This window comes from Camellia sinensis, chromosome 11 (assembly GCF_055761805.1).
Source record: "Camellia sinensis isolate YWXY chromosome 11, ASM5576180v1, whole genome shotgun sequence".
NCBI classification, from domain to species: Eukaryota; Viridiplantae; Streptophyta; class Magnoliopsida; order Ericales; family Theaceae; genus Camellia; species Camellia sinensis.
In genome coordinates, this window is record NC_138971.1 from 7,746,262 (window position 1) to 7,772,500 (window position 26,239).

Sequence of the window (26,239 nt, forward strand, 5' to 3'; positions counted from 1 at the left end):
CCTCAAATGGGCTGCGTATTCAGAAATTCAGAGTTTGGGCTATGTGTTCTACTCTCAACAAATCAGTGTGTGTTGCGTGTTCACCTCAAATGGGCTGCGTATTCAGAAATTCAGAGTTTGGGCTGTGTGTTCTACTCTCAACAAATCAGTGTGGGCTGTGTGTTCACCTCAACAATGGGCTGCGTGTTCAGAAATTCAGAGTTTGGGCTGTGTGTTCTACTCTCAACAAATCAGTGGGCTGTGTGTTCACTTCAACTTGGGCCGCGTGTTCAGAAATTCAGAGTTTGGGCTGTGTGTTCTACTCTCAACAAATCAGTGGGCTGTGTGTTCACTTCAACTTGGACCGCGTGTTCAGAAATTCAAAATTCGGGCTGTGTGTTCAACTGTCAACATATATGTGTGCTGTGTGTTCACCATCAGGTCATAGGCTACGTGATCAAAAATTCAAGCGTACAAAACGCAAGACAGAATACTCTATCATGGGCTAAGCGTCAGAACAAGCTACGTGCTAAAAGGAGCAGATATGCATAGCAAGAGGCATGAAACATACAAAAATGCGGAATACGTTGCAGAAATGTAAAAAGGGGGAAATAAATACCTCTCGTGCCTCATGAGAGAGGTGAGACTCTGGCTCTCGCAAGAGCAGATCCCCAGGCGCCTGATCGTCAAAATCAGTAAAGTGATAAAAAATAGCCCGCGGGAGGATATGAGCCTGAGGGGCGTACCTCTCGGGGATAAAGGGGCGAACCCTCGGATGCAAAGACATGATGTCAGGCTCGCCTCCGGCGCCTGGAGAACCTCCGCCGTGAGAAAAATGATCGGCCATTTCGGGAAATCTGCAAAAATGAGCAAAATGAGCCAAAATTGGAAAAAGTCAACAAAAGTCAACTCTCGGGAAATGAAAAAGTCAACAAAAGTCAACCCCCGAGGAAATCTTCCAAATGTTGAGACAAACTTACCTCAAGTGGTGAAAATGAGAAAAGAAGCACCAAAATCAAAATTTAATCGGTCCAAAGTGATGAAAACTGAAAGATTTCGCGAAAACAACTTGCGTGGAGTGTTGGAAAACGCGGATAGAGCGCAGATCTGAGAGGGAGAATGCTCTAGGAAGGGAGAGGGACTGATTTCGGAGTTGGAGTTGTGAGAAAAAAGTGTTTGGCCGAGTGTATTTAAAGAAATGAGAGCAAAAAGACCAAACTGCCCCGGATTTGAGCTAAGTGGTCGGCTGACCACCTTTTGTGGCAGGCCGACCACCCCCTTTGCAAAAAGCTGGTTGGTGGCCTCTCCCTGGGACAAGACCTGGTCGGTGGTGTTCCCCAAGTGCCCACCAAGCTCTCTGCAAATTTTGGGAAGGATTGGAGTCCCCGGGACCTGAAAAAGTACAAAAGAAGTGCACTTTCCGTCGCGAAATCGCCCTACCGGAACTTCAACTCCAACTTTCAGTGCGTCTGTCATCATTCATCGAGAGTAAGGTGTATCCTTTTTGAACACGTTGCGACCCCTCCGGGAGGTAAACCGGAGGTCACAATTGAGTCACCCTCATCAAAAACCCACATTTCTTTGCTCGTCGTTTTACGACAGATTCGCATTCGAATTCACATTTATTCTGCATCGTTATACACGTCACCTGCATTCTCATGCACACCACTCATACGATTGTGCACGTTTCATAGGTGTTGTCAAATCCTCGTGCCTAACCCGCATTGTCACGCGCGTTACTCCTCGCATTGCGATGCACTTTTCTATCAACGCCGCGATTGTCTGCATTCAATATCGCTTTGAACATGTGTTGCTAATTATGTTGTGCTTGTCGAGTTTCTTTCTTTTGCAGGCACGATATTGTATGTACGGTTCATTTGAGGCTGGTGCGACCAGACGAACCGCGCAGGTATTGTACCTTCTCCGTGTGAGACATGGCGAGAATTGAATAATTCTCCGCATTCTTACCTGCATGAAATGTAGTTGTTGCTTTGCATTCTTGCTTAAAATTGTTGCATCTATTGTGAATATGTGCTTCATTACAGCTTGATGCATTCGCATGATCCTTGAGTTACCTTCGGGTTCTTGCATTGTCGGTTGCGTTTTGCCCCTGCCTGAGGGCATGCCTGCGGGCACATCTCTGTTTGTCTTGCCTGTTTGTCTAAGTCTTCGGCCTTGTCAAAAATGGGTCGTCTCTGGGCTTTGACATTCACTCCCGTCACTTATGACTTCCGAGTTCTGTCAAAGAGGGGCAACTATAGACACCCCATTTTTGACCGACCTTAAGACTCAGACGTCACCAGTTGAGCGCTCGGTGATATTGCATATAGTGCTCGTTCAGAAGTTTCAGAGTCTCGGCTGCGAGCCTTGCTTCCGGATTTCCGGACTCTTCCGTGCCTTGTCTCGGTTTGTGAACCAGGCTCTGTTTTCTCTGTTTTCTCTCCCTGAGGGGAGGGAGAGGTCTCGTAGACCATCTCTCAGTGGCCGTAGGCTACGTTTCGCGGTCGTAGGCCATTTTTCCCATTTGGAGCCCGATTTCCGGTTTTTCAGAGCCGACGACCGTGTGCCTCGGTTCGGGACCACCTAACCACCTCCGTTTGCTCCGATTTTTGGTATACACCTTAATTCCTCCCTTTTGAGGAACACTGTAGCCCGAGAGACCAACTTCGTGGTCGAACGCCACCTCCGGTGCTTAACAGCCCATTTTCGGGGCCCCGGCCGCGCGTTTCGGTCCCCCAAACCTCCGTTTTGCATCCGTTTTGGTTCATTTTTGGTGGAGACCTTATTTTCATAGTTAGGAAGCTTGTAGAAGGGTGGGAGGCCAGCAATTGTTCCGAAAATCCAGCTTTATTCCTTCATCGCCCTCCGACGCCCGTTTTCCTCACTAAAAAGCCAATGTTGACCACCCCGGGGCCACTTTCTTGAACCCTAAACCCCATATTTGTGTTGTACACACCTGGGAGGCCACCAATAGTTGGTGGCCGACCAGTAATTATGGCTGACCCTTTTGACCCCCTCTAAAAAATGGTCTTTTCTCTCTCTTGTTTCACTTTTTTTTGGGTTTCAACCACATAGTTGTGTTGTACACACATGGGAGGCCACCTTTTTGAGGTGGCCGACCAGTAATTTTGTTTGACCGATTTGACCCCTGGTCGGCCGACCATGGGGGGGTGGCCGGCCGACCACCTCAACTTTTTTTACCTGGCCAGCCAAACTCCCCTCTCCAAGTGGGTCCCAGATGTGTATTTTGTTTCCCCCTAGATTTTGTATCCAAGGGGGCTGCCTTTTGGGGGGAAATTTGAATTCATTTTCCCCCATTTTCCTCCCCTCCTTTGCCCATATAACCAGCCCCTCAGCTGCATTTTGAGAGGTTACAAAAATTTGGTCTAGAACCCTTGCACTCAATCTCTCTCTCCCTCTATTCCAACCCTCAAAACCACTTTGCTCCTACACCATATCTACACCACCTCATAGCACCACACCTCCATCCTCCATTCCAGCAACTTGAGGCTGCTTTCTAGAGGTGAAGAACTCCCAAACTTGACTCAAAAGTTGTTGGAGCATTGGTCTACAAGGGTGAATCACTTTCTTCCCTTTTCTAGTCTTTTTTTGCTTTGTATATAGGCCTTAGTTTCTTGCATTTTTGGGCTCCGACCCTAACTGTAAATAGTCATATTTTGAGCCCCTTTTCATGTTTGATTAAGGGTCTTTCTCTGTTTGAGGCCTCCTGCTATCACTTGCTTCTTTAACTCTCTTTTAGGCCTTATTTTTGCATAGTATTTTTGGCCTGTTTGTGAGCTGTTTTGGATCTTTCCATAAACTGTGAAACAACTTTTTTTGAGCCCCTCTTCAACATTGTTGAAGGTCTCTCCTCTGTTAGAGGCCAGCAGCTATCACTTGCTTCTTTATCTCTCTTTTAGGCCAATTTTTGCATAGTATTTTAGGCCTATTTGTGAGACTTTTCCATAAATTGTAAAATATCTTTTTTTGAGCCCTTATTCAACATTGTTGAAGGGCTCTCCTCTATTTGAGAACAGCAGCTGCCACTTGTCTCTTTATCCCTCTTTTAGGCATTTTCTTGCATGATAGTTTGGCCTTATTTGTGATTATTTTCGTGGCTTGACGTAAACTGTAAAGTGCCTTTTGTTTAGCCCCTATCCAACTTTGTTGAAGGGTTCTTTGCCATTTGGGGTCAGCTGCTGTCCCTTTGTTTAATCTCTATTTTAGGGCCATCTTTGCATGATAGATTAGCCCTATTTGCATTCATTTTTGAGGCTTGTTATGAACTGAAAATATGCATGTTTTGGGACTGTCTTTCATCTGTCTTCATTCTTCATGATCAAATAATGCATGCTTTGTATAGCTATAGGCCAATGCGTATGCCTAGTTTTGTGTTTCGGGGCCATTCCATGCATCGGGTGCCATGTTTCCATGTTTCGGGATCATTTTGCATCACATTTCAGTGCTAAAAATTGCATGTTTGTATGCCATATTTCGTGCCTTACCATGTCTTGTTAGAGTGGCATTTGTGCCTTAGGATCGGTCCTCGGTTTGCGTGCATGTGTGCACGCATTTCGAGTGTCTCATTTTCATCTCATGGCTACTGATGTGAGTGTGGCTGAGGTCCACTCATGTTGGTGTAAGTCCATTGTGCATTGTGTATGCCATTTCGTTTCGTAGCATTGTGTATGCTAGGTTGTATGTTGGAGCATTGTGTATGCCTCGTTACATCGTGCATTGTGTATGCCATCTCATAGCGTTATGCATGCTAGGTTGTATATTAGTTGCATTCATGCATGTCATGCATATTGCATTGTGCTTGGGGTAGGAGTTTGCCCGAGCACGGGAAACGAGGGACGTTTCGTACTCCGAGTAATGGAACGTGTCTCAATTCCCAGTCATCGACACTCCGGATTATCCATGATGGAGTTTAGGTCTTGTTGTGTTTTCATGTGCATTCATTTCATATTGAGTCGTGCAATTCGACTCCTCAGCCATCATGTATCGATATGCGTGATTGGTGGCACGAGGATCGAAGACTACACTCCCTGAAGAGTAGTCATGCATACATATGTGAAAATACTTTGCCATGCCCCTTTGTTGCTCTCTGTTACAACAAATCAGAAATCAGCAGCCTTTTGGAGCTTGGCACGCATCCCAAGAATAATTACAAACAGAGGCAAACTGGGGCATCGCGAGGGATTCTCCGCACAAGGCAACCCGAGCATGCATCATTCGTCATCCAGAGCTGAGGCAGTCCATGGATTTACGTGCCAATTTACTGCTTTCCTAGATTAATTTGTTAATTAATTAGGGTTTTGTAATTATTTGGACTGTAATTATTTATTCGTGACTGTATATTATTTATTCGGACCCTCCGAGCGAGGGCAATGTTGTAATAAGTGTGCGTGTGTGTGATGTATGTCTTCCAACCCCACGTCTTTCTCCCTTTTATTTACCCGCTTATGATGGTTAGATTAGGGCATATTTCAATTAGCATACAATATGATAGCATGTTTGCATTCATTCATCTGTTTTGCATGCACCGGGCTCGGCGCATCATACTAACTGCATTGTATTTTCAATTTCAAGTTGAATACATGTTAGCTGTAGCATTTCATATGCCATGTCTAGAATAGCCGAGCCTGCTATAGTTGCATTTTTGCATGTGTTGCATTAGGCATTTCTGTATAATTAGGATCATGCATGGATTTCTAATTAGCTTCTGTTTTGGCTTGGAGTACTCGGTAAGTTTTTATGCTTTAGCATCCTTGCATGCGTGTGAGTGACTGCCATGATAGCATGCTTACCATGAGGCTAATTGCTTATGTGATATAACTGTCTGAATGCCTGTGGGTGAAGGTTGGGTTATTTGGATTGGAACAACTCATTAAATGCGAGTTTTAAGCCCACTAGATAGTGGCAAAATCATGTTTTCTAAGCCCACCCGAGGGTGGCAAATCCCCGTCTTAGCCTACTTGTGGGTAGCACCATCAAACCATTTTCAAACAAACAAACATGAAATGTTTTGTTCCAATTCAGGCGATCTAGTCTATACTTGTATGCTGTGCGCATCACATAGTAATCTAGGCTAATAACCGCATAATGTTTTCAAAGATAGATATCATGGTTAGTAGAGGCCGATCTTTGATCGGGCAAGCGGGGGTGCTCACGAAGTGACCTTCCCCAATCGTACCCAAGTTCCCGAGCCGAGGCAACTTTGGTGATGACGGACACGTGGCCTTAGGCAACGGGTCAGGGTTTCCTAAATTTCCCCAAAATAAAATATTTAGGTGGCGACTCTGTATCTGGCAAAGCAGTCCATGTTTGGCACTTCTTTCAAAAAATCTTTTTTCTCAAAACGATTTACCGGATTTGGACTCTTTGGTTCAGATTTAGAACCGTGACAATTTGAGAGTCCTGAACTGTAGTGAGCCCAAAATGAACGGAACCAGGGGGGGACTCTCCCTCCCGGAGCGTTCGGGGACGTCTACAACATGGATGAATCTATTGTAGTTTCATCTATAATAAAGAAACTGCCAGCTTCTTGGAAGGATGTTAAGAAAACTCTGAAACACAAAAATGAAGATCTAACTATAGAGAGATTGGCTCAACACCTCCAAGTTGAGGAAGAGTCAAGACTTCTTAAAAGTAAAGATAACCAATTGGCTCAGACTTCCAAGATTCACATAGTGGATGATGGCAAGAGGTTCAACAAAACGAAACGTAAACGCGACCCCCAACCTAAGAAAGATGCTAAGAAGCCGAAAGGTGCTTGCTGGCACTGTGGCAAGCCAGGGCACTTCAGAAATGAATGTCGGTCATACAAGACGAAGCCAAAAGCATCAAATGCTAAGAATAAGTTCATTGCTGGTGACTGGTGGATTGACTCAGGAGCAACAAGGCACGTCTGCAACGACAAGAGTCGTTTCACTACTTATGAACAAGTGAATGATGGAACAGTTCTCTACATTGGCAACTCTTCAACTGCTGCTATCAAAGACAAAGGGACGGTGGATCTAGAGTTCACATCTGGAAAAGTCTTAAGCCTTAATGATGTTTATCATGTACCTAATGTCAGAAAAAACCTTGCATATGGAAGTCTGCTTAATAAGCATGGTTTCAAGTTAGTATTTGAGTAGGACAAATTTGTCCTGTCTAAAGGCGGGATTTTTTTTGGAAAGGGCTACATGTATCAAGGAATGTTCAAACTTAATGTTATCAATAATACATCTATTTGTGCTTATATTGTTGATTCTCTTTCTTTATGGCATGCTCGTTTAGGTCATGTTAATACTAGGAAATGCATGATATGGTTAATTTAGATTTAATTCCTAAGTATGATTTTGATATGTTTGAAAAATATAAATTTTGTGTGCAATCTAAAATTACTCGTATTCCATTTCCTAAAGTAGATAAAATCACATCTCTACTTGAACTTATGCATAGTGATATATGTGACATGCATAGTACCCCCACAAGAGGTGATAAGAAATATTTCGTAACATTCATTGATGATTTTTCTAAGTACTGTCATATCTATCTTTTGTATCAAAAGATTGTTGGACTTATTTATTTTGATGATTTGTTTAATAATGTTTTAATTTATTTGGAAGAGAAAAATTGATTCACAATTTATTTTGATGATTTATTTAATAATGTTTTAATTTATTTAGAAGAGAAAAATAGAATCAAAATTTATTTTGATGATTTATTTAATTATGTTTTAATTTTTTTAGAAGAGAAAAATAGAATCAAAATTTATTTTGATAATTTATTGGAAAGGGAAAAATAGAATCAAAATTTATTTTGATGATTTATTTAATTATGTTTTAATTTATTTGGAAGAGAAAAATAAAATCACAATTTATTTTGATGATTTATTTAATTATATTTTAATTTATTTGGAAGAGAAAAATAAAATCAAAATTTATTTTGATGATTTATTTGAAAGAGAAAAATAGAATCAACATTTATTTTGATGATTTATTTAATTATGTTTTAATTTATTTGAAAGAAAAAAATAGAATCAAAATTTATTTTGTCCCATTATTTCTTACCTAAACTTTTATCCTAAATGTTGTTAGAATGTATTTAATATTTGCTTAAATCAGGAGTTCAAACAGATCAAAAATAGAGGTTCAAACAACCCAAAATCAGAGGTTCAAACATGTAACAATTTGAAAATTTAAGTTGTCCCTTAAATTTTATACTAGTATTATGGTTGTATGTGATAATATACTATTAAATAAATAATAATAAATACATAATCTAATTTGGCATTGGATTATCAAATATGGGATTAATTAGGGATTATTATTTGGGGCTAAATTAATAAAAATATAGAATTATAATACTAGTTGGGCCAAATTAAAGTTAAAGATAGTAAATAAATAAATATAAAAGTAAGAGTATAAAATAATAATAATAATAATAATAATAATAATAATAATAATAATAATAATAATAATGGGTATGGTAGTAAAATAAATAATTAATTTTCTGTTGATATATATAATTTAATTAGAGATTAATTTATTTATATAGTTATATTAGAAAATTGAGTCAAAGTGTAATTATCTTAAATATTTATTTAAAAAAAATATAAATCTATATAATTTATTAATCAAATCTGGGGAAGATAAGCACTAGCCACGTAGCTAATGTTCTTACCTCTCCATAAATAAGGAGGAGGAGATCAACTGAAAGAAAAGAAAAGAAAAAAAAAGAGAGAATGCAAGGAAAGGAATGAGGGAAATGTAAGTGAAGAAAAGGGAAAGAAAATAATGGAGGTCGGAAGAGTCCTTTGTAGTGGAAAGAAAGAGTAAGGTATTAATTTTAAGGTGGGTTATATTATACCTTGAGTTACCATAATATATTTTACGTATGTTTTGACTTACCATAATTTATTTTATACAAGTTATATTTTATTAGTTATATTAATACAAGTTATGTTTTATAAATATTTTAATTATGTTGATTAATTTTTGAACTCTATTTATTAAAATGAAATCCATGGATATATTTGCTTAACTTTTAATGATTATTTGACAATGACCTTATAAACAATTATGTTTTGTAAGTACCACCACGGGAGTCCCACGTCTTAGGGGACTTAAATAACCATTGGCCTCTGTTTGGTCACTTTGTGACTCTCTATTGTCATGGATCCATTGACCTCTGTTCTATGCGGAGCAAAGTACTGTGCGGAGATAAGTGCTACACTATTGTGGGAGCCACTTCTATAATCCGTACGAGCCACCTCTTGAATCCGTATCTCTATTCTAACTATCATTCATGTGACCTCTGTTTTGTTCTGTTCGATACCATGGTTATGGTTATATATTTACGTAATCTCAGTTTTTCTACTTAAATGATTATTTGTTCAGACTAAGTTATCTTAAACATTTTAGTTACATAACTATCCATGGTTATTTTGTGTCCCTTATACTCTTGGCATAATATTTTTCACTCTGTCATGTGCTTATAGCTGTTTGCCAATTTTCAAGAAACAATGCAATTCAGAAATAGCTTTTGGAAAGTCTTAGATGCAGGACTGCGGAATAGACACACACAACACTTTTATGATATTTTTATATGTAAATATCGGTCTTTTTGGTCAATAAATTTTGTTATAAAAATAGAAGCTCCAATGATTATTTTAGTACCCTCACTTAAATATTATTTTCGCTCGCATTTATTAATTTGTTTAAGAATTGGCCGGAGGTAACATCAGGCCCTGGCCATCACGATGCAACCCTTGGGTATGGGGAGTGAGTCGTGACAAGTGGTATCAGAGTAATGGTTTATAAAAAAAAAAAAATCATCATTGGAGGATAGGACACGCACATTAAAGAAGTAGGATAGCGGGTAATTAATAACTAAATATTATATTTTGTTAGTCGATTTAATTATATTATAATTTTATATGATTTTATATATATATATATATATATATATTTTTTTTTTTCTGCATAATTTGTAAAGGATATTACATATAATTTATATTTGTTATAGCAAAAGAAGGAAAAGAAACAAAAGGGTGTCGGGCTCAAGCACCTATCAAAATTATAATATAATTAAATACATATAATTTTCAGTTTAGTATTCCAAAAAAAAAAAATTACTTCAACTTTTTAAAAGTGGGTTCAAATTATAAAGATACTAATTTTGAAATTATTTTCCATCAGTGGAAAGTTCACGAATAAAAGAAACGGAAGCTCCTCTCAAATTCCTTCAACTCTTGCATGTAATTCTGTCATTTCATTTCCAGTCGCTTGTTTAATTATATTCTCTTTTTTTTCAGAAATAAAACCAATAAAAAGTTTTTAAAGTTACCGATTGTTTTTCATTTTGGCCCAAAATGATTTTTGACAAATAAGCAGTGAGTTGTTTTTGGTAAATTTTTTTGAGGTAATATTTTTTTTAATCATCTAATATGTATTTATCAGAGTGCATAGCGGATAGGTTACACCTATGACAAATTTCGAGGACGAAATTTTTAAAAGGAAGGAAGATTGTAACAACCCGAAAATTTAAGTTGTCTCTTAAATTTTATACTAGTATTATGGTTGTATGTGATAATATATTATTAAATAAATAATAATAAATACAGAATCTAATTTGGCATTGGATTATCAAATATGAGATTAATTAGGGATTATTATTTGGGGCCAAATTAGCAGAAATATAGAATTATAATACTAGTTGGGCCAAATTAAAGTTAAAGGTAGTAAATAAATAAATATAAAAGTAAGAGTACAAAATAATAATATTGATAACAATAATAATAATAATAATAATAATAATAACAATAATTGGTGTGGTAGTAAAATAAATAATTAATTTTCTGTTGGTATACGATAGAATGTAATTTAACTAGAGATTAATTTATTTACATAGTTATATTAGAGAATTGGGTCAAAATGTAATTATCTTAAATATTTATTAAAGATAAGTATAAATCTATATAATTTATTAATCAAATCTCACGAAGATACGCGCTAGCTACGTAGTTAATGTTCTTACCTCTCTATAAATAGGGAGGAGGTGATCAACTGGAAGAAAAGAAAAGGAAAAAAAGAGAGAGAATGAAAGGAAAGGAATGAGGGAAAAGGAATGGAAGAAAAGGGAAAGAAAAGAATGGAAGTCGGAAGAGTGTTTGATAGTGGAAAGAAATATGGAGATATTAATTTTAAGGTGAGTTATATTATACCTTGAGTTACCATAATATATTTTACGTATGTTTTGACTTACCATAATTTATTTTATACGAGTTATATTTTATTAGTTATATTAATACAAGTTGTGTTTTATAAATATTTCAATTACGTGGACTAATCTCTGAACTCTATTTGTTAAAATGAAATCCATGGATAGGTTAGTTTAACTTTTAATGATTATTTGACAATGACCTTATAACCAATTATGTTTTATAAGTACTACCATGGGAGTCCCACGCCTTGGGGGACTTAAATAACCATTGACCTCTGTTTGGTCACTTTGTGACTCTCTATTGTCATGGATCCATTGACCTCTGTTCTATGCGAAGCAAAGTACTGTGCGGAGATAAGTGCTACACTATTGTGGGAGCCACTTCTATAATCCATACGAGCCACCTCTTGAATCAGTATCTCTATTCTGACTATCATTCCTGTGACCTCTGTTTTGTTCTGTTTGATACCATGATTATGGTTATATATTTACGTAATCTCAGTTTTTCCACTTAAATGATTATTTGTTCAGACTAAGTTATCTTAAACATTTTAGTTACATAACTATCTATGGTTATTTTGTGTCCCTTATACTCTTGGTATAATATTTCTCACTCTGCCATGTGCTTATAACTGTTTACCAATTTTCAAGAAACAATGCAATTCAAAAATAGCTTTTGGAAAGTCTTAGATGCGGGACTGCGGAATAGACACACACAGCACTTTTTTGATATTTTTATATGTAAATATTGGTCTTTTTGGTCAATAAATTTTGTTATAAAAATAGAAGCTCCAATGATTATTTTGGTACCTCCACTTAAATATTATTTTCGCTCACATTTATTAATTTGTTTAAGAATTGACCGGAGGTAACCTCATGCCCTGGCCATCACGATACTTAACCATTGGGTATGGGGAGTGGATCGTAATAAAACAGCCCAAAACAAAGGTTCAAACAGCCCAGCACAACAGCAAGCCAAAAGGTTCAAGTGGAAGATATTCAAATTAGTAATGATGGAGTGGAAGATATTCAAATGAATACAACGGTGTAGACACCCCATTTTTGACCGCCTTTAAGACTTGGACGCGACTGATGGTTTTGGAAGTTGTGCAGTACAAAGGGTCGATTTCTTTGGCAAGAGGAGAGTCAAATCTCAACTTCATACCCCTTTTTGGACCAAAACAATCTTGATCAAAAGATTTTAGACCTTAAAACCCTCTCTTTCAAAACGTTTTTGAAATAAAGTTTTTACGATGTTCCGAGGCTCGCATTTTATCAAATGTTGCGCTTTTCGGTAAACCAAGCAAGGACAAAGTGGAAATGAACGAAAGAGAGATGAAATCTTTGAAAAATCTTTCAAAACACCTTGTCTAGGGGTTTGGAGTTGAAGAAAAGAAGAGAAGAGAAAGGAAAACTAGTTTGGGAGAAGTTCGGCATGAATCCAGGTAGGACCAAATCTGCGCGGTTTCACCGAAATGGGCATAACGCTTTGCACAGGAGGAATTAAGATGTGCGGTTGGTGCCATTGGAAAGCTAACTTCTGGGGCTTCAATGTGGCCACATGGAAAACCAGAAAATCAGATGGCCGGCCAGCTTTTTTGGTCAAAAGTGGTTCAGCATGAATCTAGGAATGAGAGAAAACATATGCGCGGCTTCACCGAAATGGGTATAACTCTTTGCACAGGAGGAATTAAGGTATGAGGCCACCACTTTTGGAAATCTTACTTCCGGGGCTTCATTTTTCACTCAAGAATCTCCTAAGGACAAGTCCGGGTGGGGGAGATATGGTTGGTTGAAGTTCGGTTGGACCAAATCTGCGCGGCTTCACCAAAACTGGCATAACTTTTTGCACAGGAGGAATTTTAATGCAAGGTTTGCGGCATTGGAAAGCTAACTTCAAGAGATTCATGGACAACTAGATTTGGGGCTTGAACCTTTTGACCCCTGGTCGGCCGACCACCTTGAACCTTTTTAACTGGTCGGCCAGCTTTGTCTCAGTAAGTGTATTCCAACTGTGCCAGCTGTTTTCCATTTGCTGCATCCCCCATACACGTGTATGGAGGATGTTTAACCTAGGTTTTAAGCTTCTAAGAGAAGCTTTAGCCTCTCTTCTCTATAAAGGAAGGGCTCCCCTTCCATTGCAAGGGTTCTGAAATTGCTGGAGCAAAAAAACATACATCTCCCTCTATATCTCTCCCTTTTGGCTTCAAAAGTGTAAAGTCTTTGGCCCTTTGCACACCACCTCACAACCACACACTTCCACCATTGCTTGGAGGTCCTTAGAGCTTGTTTTCAGAGGTTGAAGACTCATTATTTTGGTCCAGGAGCTGCTGGCCTTCTTCTCTACAAGGGTAAGTCTTCATTTCCCCTTTTCTAGCCTTATTTTACTTCATTACTTAGCCCCATTTGCAAACATTTTTGAGCCTCGACTTAAACTGTAAAGTGTCTTATTTTGAGCTCCTCTTCAACTTTGTTTCAGGGCACTTTGCTGTTTGAGGTCATCTACTTCCCCTTACCCTCTATCTCTCTTTTAGGGCTATTTTTACATCATGTTTTAGCCTTACTTGTGAAAATTTTCGAGATTTGTCATAAAATGAAAAAGATTTTGTTTTAATCTCCTCTTCAAGTTTGGTTAAGGTCCCTTTTTTGTTTGGGGTCATCTTCCCCCTATGCCTGCTTTATCTCTTCATGATTAGGGCTATGCATTAGAGCACTTGCATTGGCCATGGTTTGGCCTCTTAGCCACTGAAATCCAGTGAATTTTTAGTGGCTTAGATGCATTTTTGGGAGCCAAAATCAGAGGGGGGTGACCCTCTCTCTCCTTGTCTTGTTTGATGGTCTTTTGGGCCTTCCAAAGGGACCCTATTTTGCATGCATTGGAGTCATGTTTCAGGCCTCATTCTGAGGGTTTTAAGGTCTTCCTAAGCTCTGTCAAGAGCCCATTTTTCCATATTTTATGTCTATGATGCATGTATAGAGCAACCCCATTCAAGGCCTTTCAAAGGGACCTTTCTCTGCATGTTTCCGAGATTGATTTCAGGGCCTATTTGGTGGGTTTTAGGGCTGTCATAACTAATTTCTAGAGGTGGTTTTGCCATGCTTCATGTCTATCTTGTATGTACTTAACAACCCCTTGCGTGGCCCTCCAAAGAAGCCCCTCATTTTTGCATGCATTGGCTGCATTTCAGTGATTATTTGGGCATATTTTGGCATGTTTTATTCACTGTTTTTGGCTGGTTTGATGAGTTCTCATACGCTTCATATACATGCCATGTAAACCATGCTTGTTAGCCAATGTTGCATGCTATGTTAGTCCATCATGTTAGCATCTTTTGGCCATGCTTTAAACCAGAAATGTGCACATTTTGGGATTGCCTTGGCTCTGTTTTTATACTTCATGATCAAATAATTCTTGCTTTGTGCGCTTGTGGTTCAATGCATGTGCCTAGTTTTGAGTTTCGGGGCTTATTCCACGCATCGAGTGCCATATTTCCATGTTTTGGGACCATTTAGCATCATGTTTCAGTGCTGAAATTTACATGTTTGAATGCCATCTTGCATCCCTTGTCATGCCTTGGTAGAGTGGTATTTTATGCCTTAAGTTCGGTCCTCGGTTTGCGTTCGGTTGTCTCATTTTCATCTAATGGCCACTAATGTGAGTGTGGCTGAGGTCCACTCATGTTGGCGTAAGTTCATCGTGCATTGTGTATGCCATTTCAGTCCTTAGCATTGCGTGTGCTAGGTTGTATGTTAGAGCATTGTGTATGCCATGTTACATCGAGCATTGTGTATGCCATTTCATAGCATTGCGTATGCTAGGTTGTATGTTAGTCGCATTGTATATGCCATCTCATTTGCATCGTGTTGGGGATAGGAGTTAGCCCAAGCACGGGAAACGAGGGACGTTTTGTACTCCGAGTGACGAAACGTGTCTCAATTCCTCAGTCGCCGACATACCGGATTACCCGTGATGGAGTCTAGGCCTTGTTGTGTTTCATGTGCACTCATTTCATATTGAGTCGTGCAATTCGACTCCTCGGCCAACATGCATCGATATGCGTGATTGGTGGCACGAAGATCGAGGCATGCATACATATGTGAAAATACTTTGCCATGCCCCCTTCTTGCTCTCTGTTGCAGCAAACCAGAAATTAGCAGCCTTCTAGAGCTTCGCACAACATCCCAGGATTAATTGCAAAAAGAGGCAAACCGGGGCATCGCAAGGAATTTCCCGACAAAGGCAACCCGAGCATGCATCATTCATCATTCGGAACAGAGCCGAGGTGGTCCATAGCTTGCATGCTAATTCCCTGCTTTCCTAGATTAATTTGTTAATTAATTAGGATTTTGTATTTATTCAGACTGTACTATTCATTCGGACTGTATATTATTTATTCGGACCCTCCGAGCGAGGGTAATGTTGTAATAAGTGTGCGTGTGTGTGATGTATGTCTTCCAACCCCACGTCTTTCTCCCTTTTATTTACCTGCTTATGATGGTTAGATTAGGGCATGTTTCAATTAGCATACTTATGCTTGCATGTTTGCATCATTCATCTGTATTGCATGCACCGGGCTCGGCGCATCATACTAACTGCATTTGTATTTCAATTCCGAGTTGAATACTTGTTAGCTGTAGCATTTCATATGCCATCTTAGAATAGCCAAGCCTATCTTAGTTGCATTTTGCATGTGTTGCATTAGGCATTACTGTATAGTTAGGACCATGCATGGATTCCTAATTAGCTTCTGTTTTGACTTGGAGTACTCGGTAAGTGTTTTTGCTTTAGCATCCTTGCATGTGTGTGAGTGACTGCCATGATAGCATGCTTACCATGGGGCTATGTGCTTATATGATATAACTGCCTGAATGCCTGTGGGTGAAGGTTGGGTTATTTGAATTGGAACAATTCATTAATTGTGAGTTTTAAGTCCACTAGATAGTGGCAAAATCATGTTTTCTAAGCCCACCCGAGAGTGGCAAATCCACGTCTTAGCCTACTTGCGGGTAGCACCATCAAACCATTTTCAAAACAAACATGAGATGCTTTGTTCCAATTCAGGCGACCCAGTCTATACTTGTATGCTGTGCGCATCACATAGTAATCTAGGCTAATAACCGGAATAAGAACACATAATGTTTTCAAAACTAGATATCATGGTTAGTAGAGGCCGATCGTTGATCGGGCGAGCGGGGGTGCTCACGAAGTGATCTTCCCCAATCGTACCCAAGTTCCCGAGCCGAGGCAACTTTGGTGATGACGGACACGTGGCCTTAGGCAACGAGTCAGGGTTTCCTAAATTTTCCAAAATAAAATATTTAGGTGGCGACTCTGTATCTGGCAAAGCAGTCCATGTTTGGCACTTCTTTCAAAAAATCTATTTTCAAAAACGATTTGCCGGATTTGGACTCTTTGATGATTTATCGGTCTTGCATTGCACTCTGCGAGATTAGATACAGGACCGTGACATTGAGTCCTGAACTGTAGTGAACCCGATGAACAAAACGGGAGATTTCCTCCCGGGACGTTCGGGGACGTCTACAAACGGCTATAAGTTTCATTATATATACCAAGGCCTCTAATGTAAACTAGTTACAAAAAAAAAAAAAATCAAAAAATATTCTTTGATATATAATCACTCACATCTATTCTCTAAAAAATTCTCTGAGAAGTATTCTTCAATTTTTGTTTACATCCTCTTTCAGAAATTATACACTGAGACGTATAGCTTTAAACCCATCTTTCCTGTGTGAGGTTTACAAAAAACTAGAGCTTCATTTTTATATCTATCTTTGAGATATAATTTTTGTAGTTTTCAGTGAAAACAAAAACACATTCTTTTCAACATTGTAAGAGTGTAGTACATTCATTGTTCTTGACTTAGAAAGTCTGTGTAAAATCTGTAGAGAATTGCTCCATTTGTAAAGAGGTTGCTAGCACCCCCGTGAAGCTAGAACATGGTGGAAAATCTCAAGTAAAGCTTGAGGAGTGGACGTAGGCTGAGTTGAAGCCGAACCATTATAAATTTTTTTGCCTCTCTCTCCTTTATCTCTTTATTTTATTTAAATTGCTGTAGCTATATTTCACATTTTCATTGTCCTAAAATCATTAACTGACATAGTTGTTAGAACATTATTTTAATTATTTTTATTTCATTAACTATATTCATCTATTGTGCTGGTCATAATTTTTATTAGGGTATTATTAATTTTTAGTTGTAAAAACCTAATTCACCCCCCTCTTAGGTTGTCTTTTAGGTAACAGATGAGGTGCTTAATAAATTCAAGATTGTTAAGACATAAGTAGAAAATCAGTATAATGTCAAAATAAAGAGAGTTAGGTCTAATAGAGGCGGTGAATATCATTTCTCAAAATATTGTGAAAATGTTGGTATTCTTCATGGGAAGTCTGCACCCTACACACCGCAACAAAATAGAGTAGCTGAAAGAAAGAATACGATATTAACATAAATGATTAATGCTATGCTTTCTTACTCCAGTTTAAGTTCTGGTTTTTTGGGTGAAGCCTTGCTCACAGCCTGTCACATGCTTAATGGAATTCCTCTCAAGAGAAGAAATGTTACTCCTTATGAACTTTGGAAAAACAAGAAACATAATCTATGTTACTTAAAAAGGTGGGGCCGTAGAGCAATAGTCAGATTGCCTGAACCTAAAATGAATAAATTAGGTAAAAAAGGAATCGAATGTATATTCCTTAGCAAAGCATATAGCTTTCTGGTAGTAGAGCCCAATGATTCAGGGGAAACAAATACCATCATTGAATCATGTGATGGAGTTTTTTATGAGAATCGTTTCACAACCATTTCAAGGTTGGATTCTAATCAAGGAAATAAATCAACTCCTTTGATGTCTACAGAGGAAAGTGAAGGACATGAACCCATTGAGCCTAATGAGCCTATTGAGCTAAGGAGAAGTAAAAGGGCTAGGACTGAGAAGTCATTTGACCCTGATTTCATTGTTTACCTTGCAGAAGGAACTAGGAAAGATTATTGTAAGCAAACAATGATTTCGTTGAATTTGGATTCAGATCCATCAACCTTTGAGAAGGCTATGAAGTCTCAAGACGTTACTTTCTGAAAAGAAGCAATAAACGACGAGATAGATTCTATCATGGGTAACAATACCTGGATACTTACTGATTTTCCACCTAGATCCAAACCAAGTGGTTGAAAATGGATTTTCAAAAGAAAATTGAAAGTTAATCGCACAATTGACAAGTTCAAAGTAAAATTAGTTGATAAGGGTTTTACTCAAAATGAGGGCATCAATCATTTTGATACATATGCTCCAGTGACCAAAATCACCACCATTCGAGTGTTGATTTCCTTAGCCTCAATCTACAAGCTTGAAATCCATCAAATGGATGTTAAGACTGCTTTCCTAAATGGAGAGTTAGAAGAGGAAATCTATATGCAACAACCGGAAGAATTTGCTATACAGGGTCAAGAACACAAAGTGTATAAACTCGTGAAGTCACTATATGGACTGAAACCCAAAACAGTGGCATGAGAAATATGACAACGTAATAGTGTCAAATGATTTTAGGATACATGAATCTGATAAGTGTGTGTACAGTAAATTTACTGGCAATAGAGGTGTAATCATATGTCTATATGTAGATGTCATGCTTATTTTTGGTACTAACAATGATGTCATTGAAAGTACTAAAAGTTTATTATCGTCTAGCTTTAGTACGAAAGACATGGGCTTGGCTGATATAATTCTAAGTATTAAGATCAAACGAGGGGACAATAATTTGATTCTTACCTAGTCGCACTATATTGAGAAAATTCTTAAGAAATTTAATCAATATAATTGTACACCCATGTCTACACCTTTTGATTCAAATTTGAAATTGTATCCTAATATTGGAAGAGCTGTTGATCAGCTAAAATACTCAAAAGTAATATGTAGCCTGATGTATACCATGACTTGCACTAGACCTGATATTGCATTTGCAGTGGGAAAACTTAGCAGATACACTAGTAATCCCAGTAGTGTGCATTAGCATGTTGTTAACCAAATACTTAGGTACTTGAGAAAAACAATAGATTATGGAATCATCTATAATGGCTATCCAACAGTGCTGGAAGGATTCACGGATGCTAGTTGGATAACTGACCTTGAAGATTACTAGTCCACGAGTGGTTGGATTTTTACTCTTGGAGGAGGAGCTATCTCTTGGGGTTCTAAGAAGCAAACATACATAACAGACTCAACCATTGCGTCAGAGTTTGTAGCATTGGCTTTTTGTAGCAAAGAGACAGAGTGGCTAAGGAATCTCTTGCTAAGGATTAAGATATGGCCAAAACCTATGCCACAAATATCTTTGCATTGTGATAGTGAAGCAACTCTATCACGGGCCTATAGCCATGTCTATAATGGAAAGTCCAGGCATATAAAATTGAGACACAATTGTGTTAGGAAGTTAATCGCAAAAAGTGTGATTATCATTAGTTATGTAAAGTCAAGTGAAAACTTGGCTGACCCCTTAACAAAGGGACTTGCAAGGGATTTGGTGTGGAAAACATCAAAGGGGATGGGTCTTAAGCCCACTTAACATTATCACTCCTAGTGGAAACTCGACTCAACGCTTGAAGAAACATCAAGTCTTGAGTTCAATAAGCCTAAATACACCTTATGTCGTGATTACAAGTACTTAGTTTTATTTCATTTTCATCCTAAGGTTGAAGTACTTGGTACTTGTAATGTGAAAAGAAGAGGATAAGTTAGCAAAATCTTAATAAGCTTATAACTAGGTTGTTAGGGTATTGTAAATTGCAGGGGTACTGTTAGTAAGCTTACCTATGTGAGTGTAGGAGGTGGTGTCGCTTCCTATGAGTCCAAGGGCTTGACTCTACAGCGCTCATGAAGCAGGATATAAACACAAGGCCAATCTATGTGTCGGTTTGTTTGAATACTTGAGGTAACATGTACTATGCGTGAGACATGTCCGGTTAGTCGTATAAAATCGCTAGTTCAAAGACAAGTCTACTATGCCATCTTGACTAACTTTGAGGTGTCTTCACTAATGCTGTGTTTGGTTGGGGGATTTGAGGAGGGATTTGGAAAGGGAAAAGGAAAAGTTAGGTGAAATGTGAATAAAATATACTTACATTTCACATAGTTTCACACACCTTTTCCCTTTCCCTTTCCAAATCCCTCTCCAAATCCCCCAACCAAACACACCATAAGTGAATGACTCAAATCGTAAGATATCTTCACCTATGCATAAGGCTACCAAATGAACCAAGAATCATCATCTGATATTTTGAAAGTGATGGAAGAATGTTGGGGAATTTTCAAAATGGGTTTTCAAATTTATAGTTTATTTTTGAGTGTTTTCAAAACCTTCCTTGTTTTTCTTTGGAAAGCTTGAAATAAGCTTGGGGACTTTGTCCCACATTGGAAAGAGAACAAAACATGGAACACTTAATAAATTACTACATGAAATATTTCTTTGAATATGGAATTGTAAGGTGAAAGCTAGTGTGCATGCACTCACACCGCAATCCGCACACACACGCACACGTGTGCGCGCGTGGCGTGAGCAGTAGGCTAGGTGGCGTTTGATGGCGCACTTTGCACTTTGCACTTAGCACGGGCGCAAGGCGCCATGAGGGCGCTTTCCTATTTGCATCGGACAGGTTGGAGCAATGATGTGGATCCAACGTGGCATGGGTGACGTGGAATACAATCAGGTCCACGTGGCAGTGATGTACGTAGTAATGATGTGGCGTCTGTTGGCAATGAGTCAACGAACCGATTGAACGATTGTGCGCTCGATCTGGAGCGGTTTGATCATAGCCGTTGATTAAAGATTCACACAATTGTACGGGTGAGATGGCACGCAATCGTGATCGGGTGTGATCAGTCAAGACATGTATTCGGAGTGAGTATGATTTGCACCATAGATCGTTGATCCAACGGCCAGATCTGATCGGATGAGATCAAGGGACATGACCATTCGATCAGATGCATCAAGGCCTATAAATAGGCTGTGAAATAAGCCATTTCAATCCATCACAAAATTCAGAAAGCATTCCTACAATTCTCTCTCTCTCTTCCCCCCCCCCCCCCCCCTCTTTTGATTTAGAGTTTTCGATCAAGAGTTTTTTAAGCAAGTTTCTGCTTTTCTTACTCGTAATCAAATTCTGCAGACTTGATTATCAGTGTCTTGGTTTTCTTGATTATATCAAGAGTATTTTGATCTACTACCGTCAGTGCAGACACGCCAGTAGACTTGATCTTTAGATCAGGCTTCATTGTATCCTGGAGACAAATTTGCTGTAACCCCCTGCACACCTTTTGGTGGGTGCAAATATTGTCTTTAGGAAAACGACAAAATAACGCAACTTGAAGCACCAAATTTCTGTTCTACATAGACAAGATCATCGTCAAGTTTTGAAGACCCGAAGACCACCAACTGAAGAATTTAAGACGAATTGTTCCAACACCCTTCCCACTACTATTTCTGTTGTCCACCCCAACAATACAATACCATGGGAAATTGTTGCACATATTTGGTGTTGTCATAGTTGCATTGGCTTAATATATCTTACCATTTATATTTATTGCCAATGTAGTGATAAAATATGAGATAATGAATAAATGTGGTCATCGTAGCGTTATTCTCTAACATCCTCCTTCCTCAATGCCCCCTCTATGTTTCAAGATTGGTTGATTACCTACCATTTTGCCGTCTAGTGTCAATTATTAATTATTAATAGGAGTAATGCTAAGCATCCTATTTTCTCTTCTTTTTTCTTTTGTTGGGGGGGAGGGAAATTACCCCTCAGTTGTATTATCAAAAAATTACAACAGATTCATGACAAATTTTATGATTTTAATTATTAATATGTATACAGCTTATCATTTATTTATAATTTTTTTAAAGTGTACATTGCACTGAAATTTTCCCCTTTTTTTCCTTGAGTAAATTAAATTTCATCCTAAAATTGGCTCCTTTTCGTTTTTAACTGGAGTGACGCTAAGCATCCTATTTTCTCAATTTTTTTCCCTTGAGCAAGTTAAATTTCATCCTAAGATTGTTTTTTTCATTTTTAACTTGAAAAAAAAAAAAAAAAAAAAAAGACTGCTCATTTTAAATTATCTAAAAATTGTTAGTTTTTGGAAGAGTTAGGTTTACCTTGTGCTTTTATCAATTCTCAACTTCTGTGTCATTTTGCTTTTACCAGTTCTTTGTTTTGGTGAGGACATTATTAATTCTGCTATCCAATTGTTGAGGATTGCACTCATTTTAAAGCACTGCGTAAAAATATTATCTTGTGTTTAGTTAAAACCTTGAAACTAAATTGACGGTGGTGTTGGTAAGTGATAGTTGCGGTGGTGACGCTGGTAAAACTTTAAATTAAAAAAACAATTTCCCACCTTTCAAAATTAAAAAACATTTTCCTAACAAATATATATACATATATATATATTGATTTTGATTTTCTATTACACCAAATGCCAAAATATGTGATAACCATTTTTCAAAATATATTTTTGTGCCCAAACAAAACAGAGCAATTAGATCAGTATTGCTATGAGTCCAAAACCATTGTTTCAAACAATAACTTGCATGCTTTAATCAGACTGATCCAGCAGCATAACCAGGATCACAAAATAGCTCAATCTTTGGGAAATTATTTGGGAGTTCCTTTATGGTCTAAATAAATGCTCAAGTAAACAAGATTTTCAATAATTATATATTTATTGATAAAATGAACAAAAAACTATCTGGTTGAAAAGAATATATGCTTTCTATGACTGGGACGATATTAACAAATGGTTCAATCACTTAACCAACCACAGACATCATCTTTTTTATTGACCAGGGTGAACAAAACTTCGAAAATACGCCATTTCATCTTGACAGCCACGAATAACATAGTTTTGAAGCAAAAAGTTCATTAAGAAAACAAAACAATTCAGACAAACAAATCATAAAGGAGACGTTATAAACATTTGATATCACTCCACACATTGAGTACTGAGGATATCAAAATTTTGCCATTGTCTTCTCCCCCTAATTAACTGAGAAACCATTAACAGTCATTCCTCCGTCAACGGAAATAATCTGCCCGGTGATGTAAGACGAAGCAGGCATACAAAGAAATGCCACCAAGGATGATACTTCCTTGGGCTCTCCAGGGCGTCTTAGAGGAGTTTGAGATATTATTTTATCCAGGAACTCTTTGTTTTCCAGCAACTGCAAAGGAATAGAAATTTCAGAATCAGGAGAAGTGTTTTGTCATACGAATAAAGGAATACTTTTGGGTATAATTTCATCAACACAATTGCTTTCAGCCAAGTCACCTAAGTTCAGAAGTAGCCTATGATCACTGGTGCAAAAGATAAGAAAAAATGAAAAAATAAATATGGAGAGAATAATTGACAGAGCAAACAGGCTCTTTGTTTTCAATTGTATTAATCCTTACGGGGAGACTCCATTTTATAGGAGTGATTATACAACATTTGCAAGACAATATAATAAAAGGCTACTAGACAACATAATGAAAGGCAACAATCATAATTAAAGGCACAACATATAAAACTAAAAGTAGCCGAAAGGAAATGGCACTAACTAAAGCAAATTGCACTATCTAAGGCATCTGATGACTACTAATGACACACAAATATAATATATACATTATATATATTATATATTATTAATAATGAAAAAGAAGCTTGATTTCAAACACTCCCCCTCAAGCGACGTTGTAGATGTTAATCATTCCCAATTTGTCCGTCAGATCTTCAAAGCTAACTCGAGCAAGAGCTTTTGTGAGAATGTCAGCCTTTTGGCTCTTTGTTGGAGTGTAGCTGACTTGAAAAACTCCTTCTTCAATCTTTTCCTTGATAAAGTGTCGATCTATCTGCACGTGTTTAGTTCGATCATGATGAACCGGATTCTTAGCGATACTGATGGCGGCTTGGTTGTCGCAGTATAAAACCATGGGATGCTCAGATGAAACCCGTAATTCTTCTAACAGTCTGTTCAACCAGATTCCCTCACAGATACCTAGGGCCATAGCACGAAATTCTGCCTCAGCACTACTACGGGCTACCACTGACTGTTTCTTGCTTCGCCATGTAACCGCGTTCCCCCAAACAAATGAACAATAGCCAGAGGTTGATCTTCGATCAGTCACTGAACCTGCCCAATCTGCATCTGAAAAAATCTCAATTTTTCTATTTGTTGTTCTTTGGAAGAAGAGACCCTTTCCTGGTGTCATTTTTAGGTACCTTAATATTCTGGTCACAGCAGTCATGTGTTTTTCGGTTGGATTATTCATGAATTGACTGACCACACTAACAGAGAAGCCGATGTCTGGCCTTGTATGAGAAAGATAAATGAGTTTTCCCACAAGACGTTGATATCTCCCTTTATCACTTGGTGCACTACCGTCACTTTCTTCCAGTTTGATAGTTGTGTCCATAGGAGTTTCTGCCGGCTTGCATCCTAGCATCCCTGTTTCATTTAGTAAGTCTAGAACGTATTTACGTTGTGAGACTGCTATACCTTTCTTTGACCTAGCAATCTCCATTCCAAGAAAGTACTTAAGATTTCCAAGATCTTTAATCTCAAATTCCTTTGTTAGGAATTTTTTAAGTAAGCCAATTTCCTCTTCATGATCACCTGTTAGAATTATGTCATCCACATAAACAATGATAATTGCCAATTTCCCTCCTAGGGAGTGCTTCACAAATAATGTATGATCGGATTGACATTGAACAAAACCATACCCTTTCACTACCTTAGTGAACCGCTCAAACCAGGCCCTGGGAGATTGTTTGAGACCATACAGGGATTTTCGGAGTCTGCAAACTTTGTTGAAATTTGATGTCGTCTCAAGTCCAGCAGGAATGTCCATGTAAACTTCTTCCGTTAAGTCACCATTGAGGAAGGCATTTTTTACATCAAGTTGGTGAAGTGACCAATCGAGATTAGCTGCCAAGGATAAAAGGACACGAACAGTGTTGAGCTTGGCAACTGGAGCAAAGGTTTCTTGATAGTCAATGCCATAGGATTGAGAGAATCCTTTAGCGACCAACCGAGCTTTATAACGATCCACATTACCATCTGCCTTGTACTTTACTGTGAAAATCCACTTACATCCAACTGGTTTCTTACCTCTTGGAAGATCAGTAATTGCCCAAGTACCATTCTTTTCCAGAGCCCGAACTTCCTCATTGACTGCCGCCTTCCACTGAGGAGACTTGAAGGCTTCCTGAATATTCTGAGGAATGGGTATCTCTGTGATGCTAGAAGTGAAGGCACGGAATGAAGGTGATAGCTTATCATAAGAAATAAAGTTCCCAATAGGATGCTGAGTACATGATCTAACTCCTTTTCTCCAAGCTATGGGCATATTAAGAATACTGTTTTCTAACTCAGAATCAACAGTACTATCTGTGGTAGGAATATTGTTACCTAGAATGTTGCTTGGATTAGAACCCGGTTCAGCCTCATGGGTTTGTTGAGAAAGTGCTCCTTCCTCCGTGTCCTCTTGGATGTGCTCATTATCCCGCAAGTCAACAATGAACTCAGAATTTTCGGCAGGTAAAGATTGATTAAATGACTCTTGAGGTGTGTGATTTTTGGTGGTGATGGATGGCTCACTAAATGACTCAAGGGTCCAAAATTGATGTTCCTGGGTTGGAGTCTCCCCCTGAATGACGATTTTAGGATAGTAAGACTGGGTTTCAAAAAATGTGACATCCATGGAATTATAGAATTTCTTTGTGACCGGAGAGTAACACTTATACCCTTTTTGATGTGAAGAATACCCAATGAAGATACACTTGAGCGACCTGGGATCAAGTTTACTTCGATACTGGTGATGGATATGAACAAAGACAGAGCACCCGAAAATTTTTGGTGGGATGGTGGAGATGAGGCGAGTAGTTGGAAAGGATTTTAGGAGGAGTTGACAAGGGGTTTGGAAATTTAGTACCCTAGATGGCATCCTATTAATAAGGTAGGCTGCTGTAAGAACAGCTTCCCCCCAGAAGAATT

The 26,239-nt window shown here is 38.3% G+C and overlaps 2 protein-coding genes across 2 annotated transcripts in view; one reads left to right on the forward strand and one right to left on the reverse strand.

The window, feature by feature from the left end:
• The first annotated feature begins 6,476 nt into the window (after positions 1-6,476).
• LOC145803296 (uncharacterized) lies at positions 6,477-18,291 on the forward strand. Its single transcript, XM_082896580.1, has 2 exons — positions 6,477-7,105; positions 17,694-18,291. Exons 1-2 carry the CDS (start codon positions 6,477-6,479, stop codon positions 18,289-18,291), a joined length of 1,227 nt encoding a protein of 408 aa, XP_082752706.1.
• A 4,726-nt stretch (positions 18,292-23,017) lies between these two features.
• LOC145788689 (tropinone reductase homolog At5g06060-like) overlaps positions 23,018-26,239 on the reverse strand; it is a 10,613-nt gene continuing 7,391 nt past the window's right edge. The window contains exon 5 of the mRNA XM_082893521.1: positions 23,018-23,428. Coding sequence (XP_082749647.1) covers positions 23,246-23,428 — 183 coding nt within the window. The 3' untranslated portion in view covers positions 23,018-23,245. The remainder of the gene's footprint in view (positions 23,429-26,239) is intronic.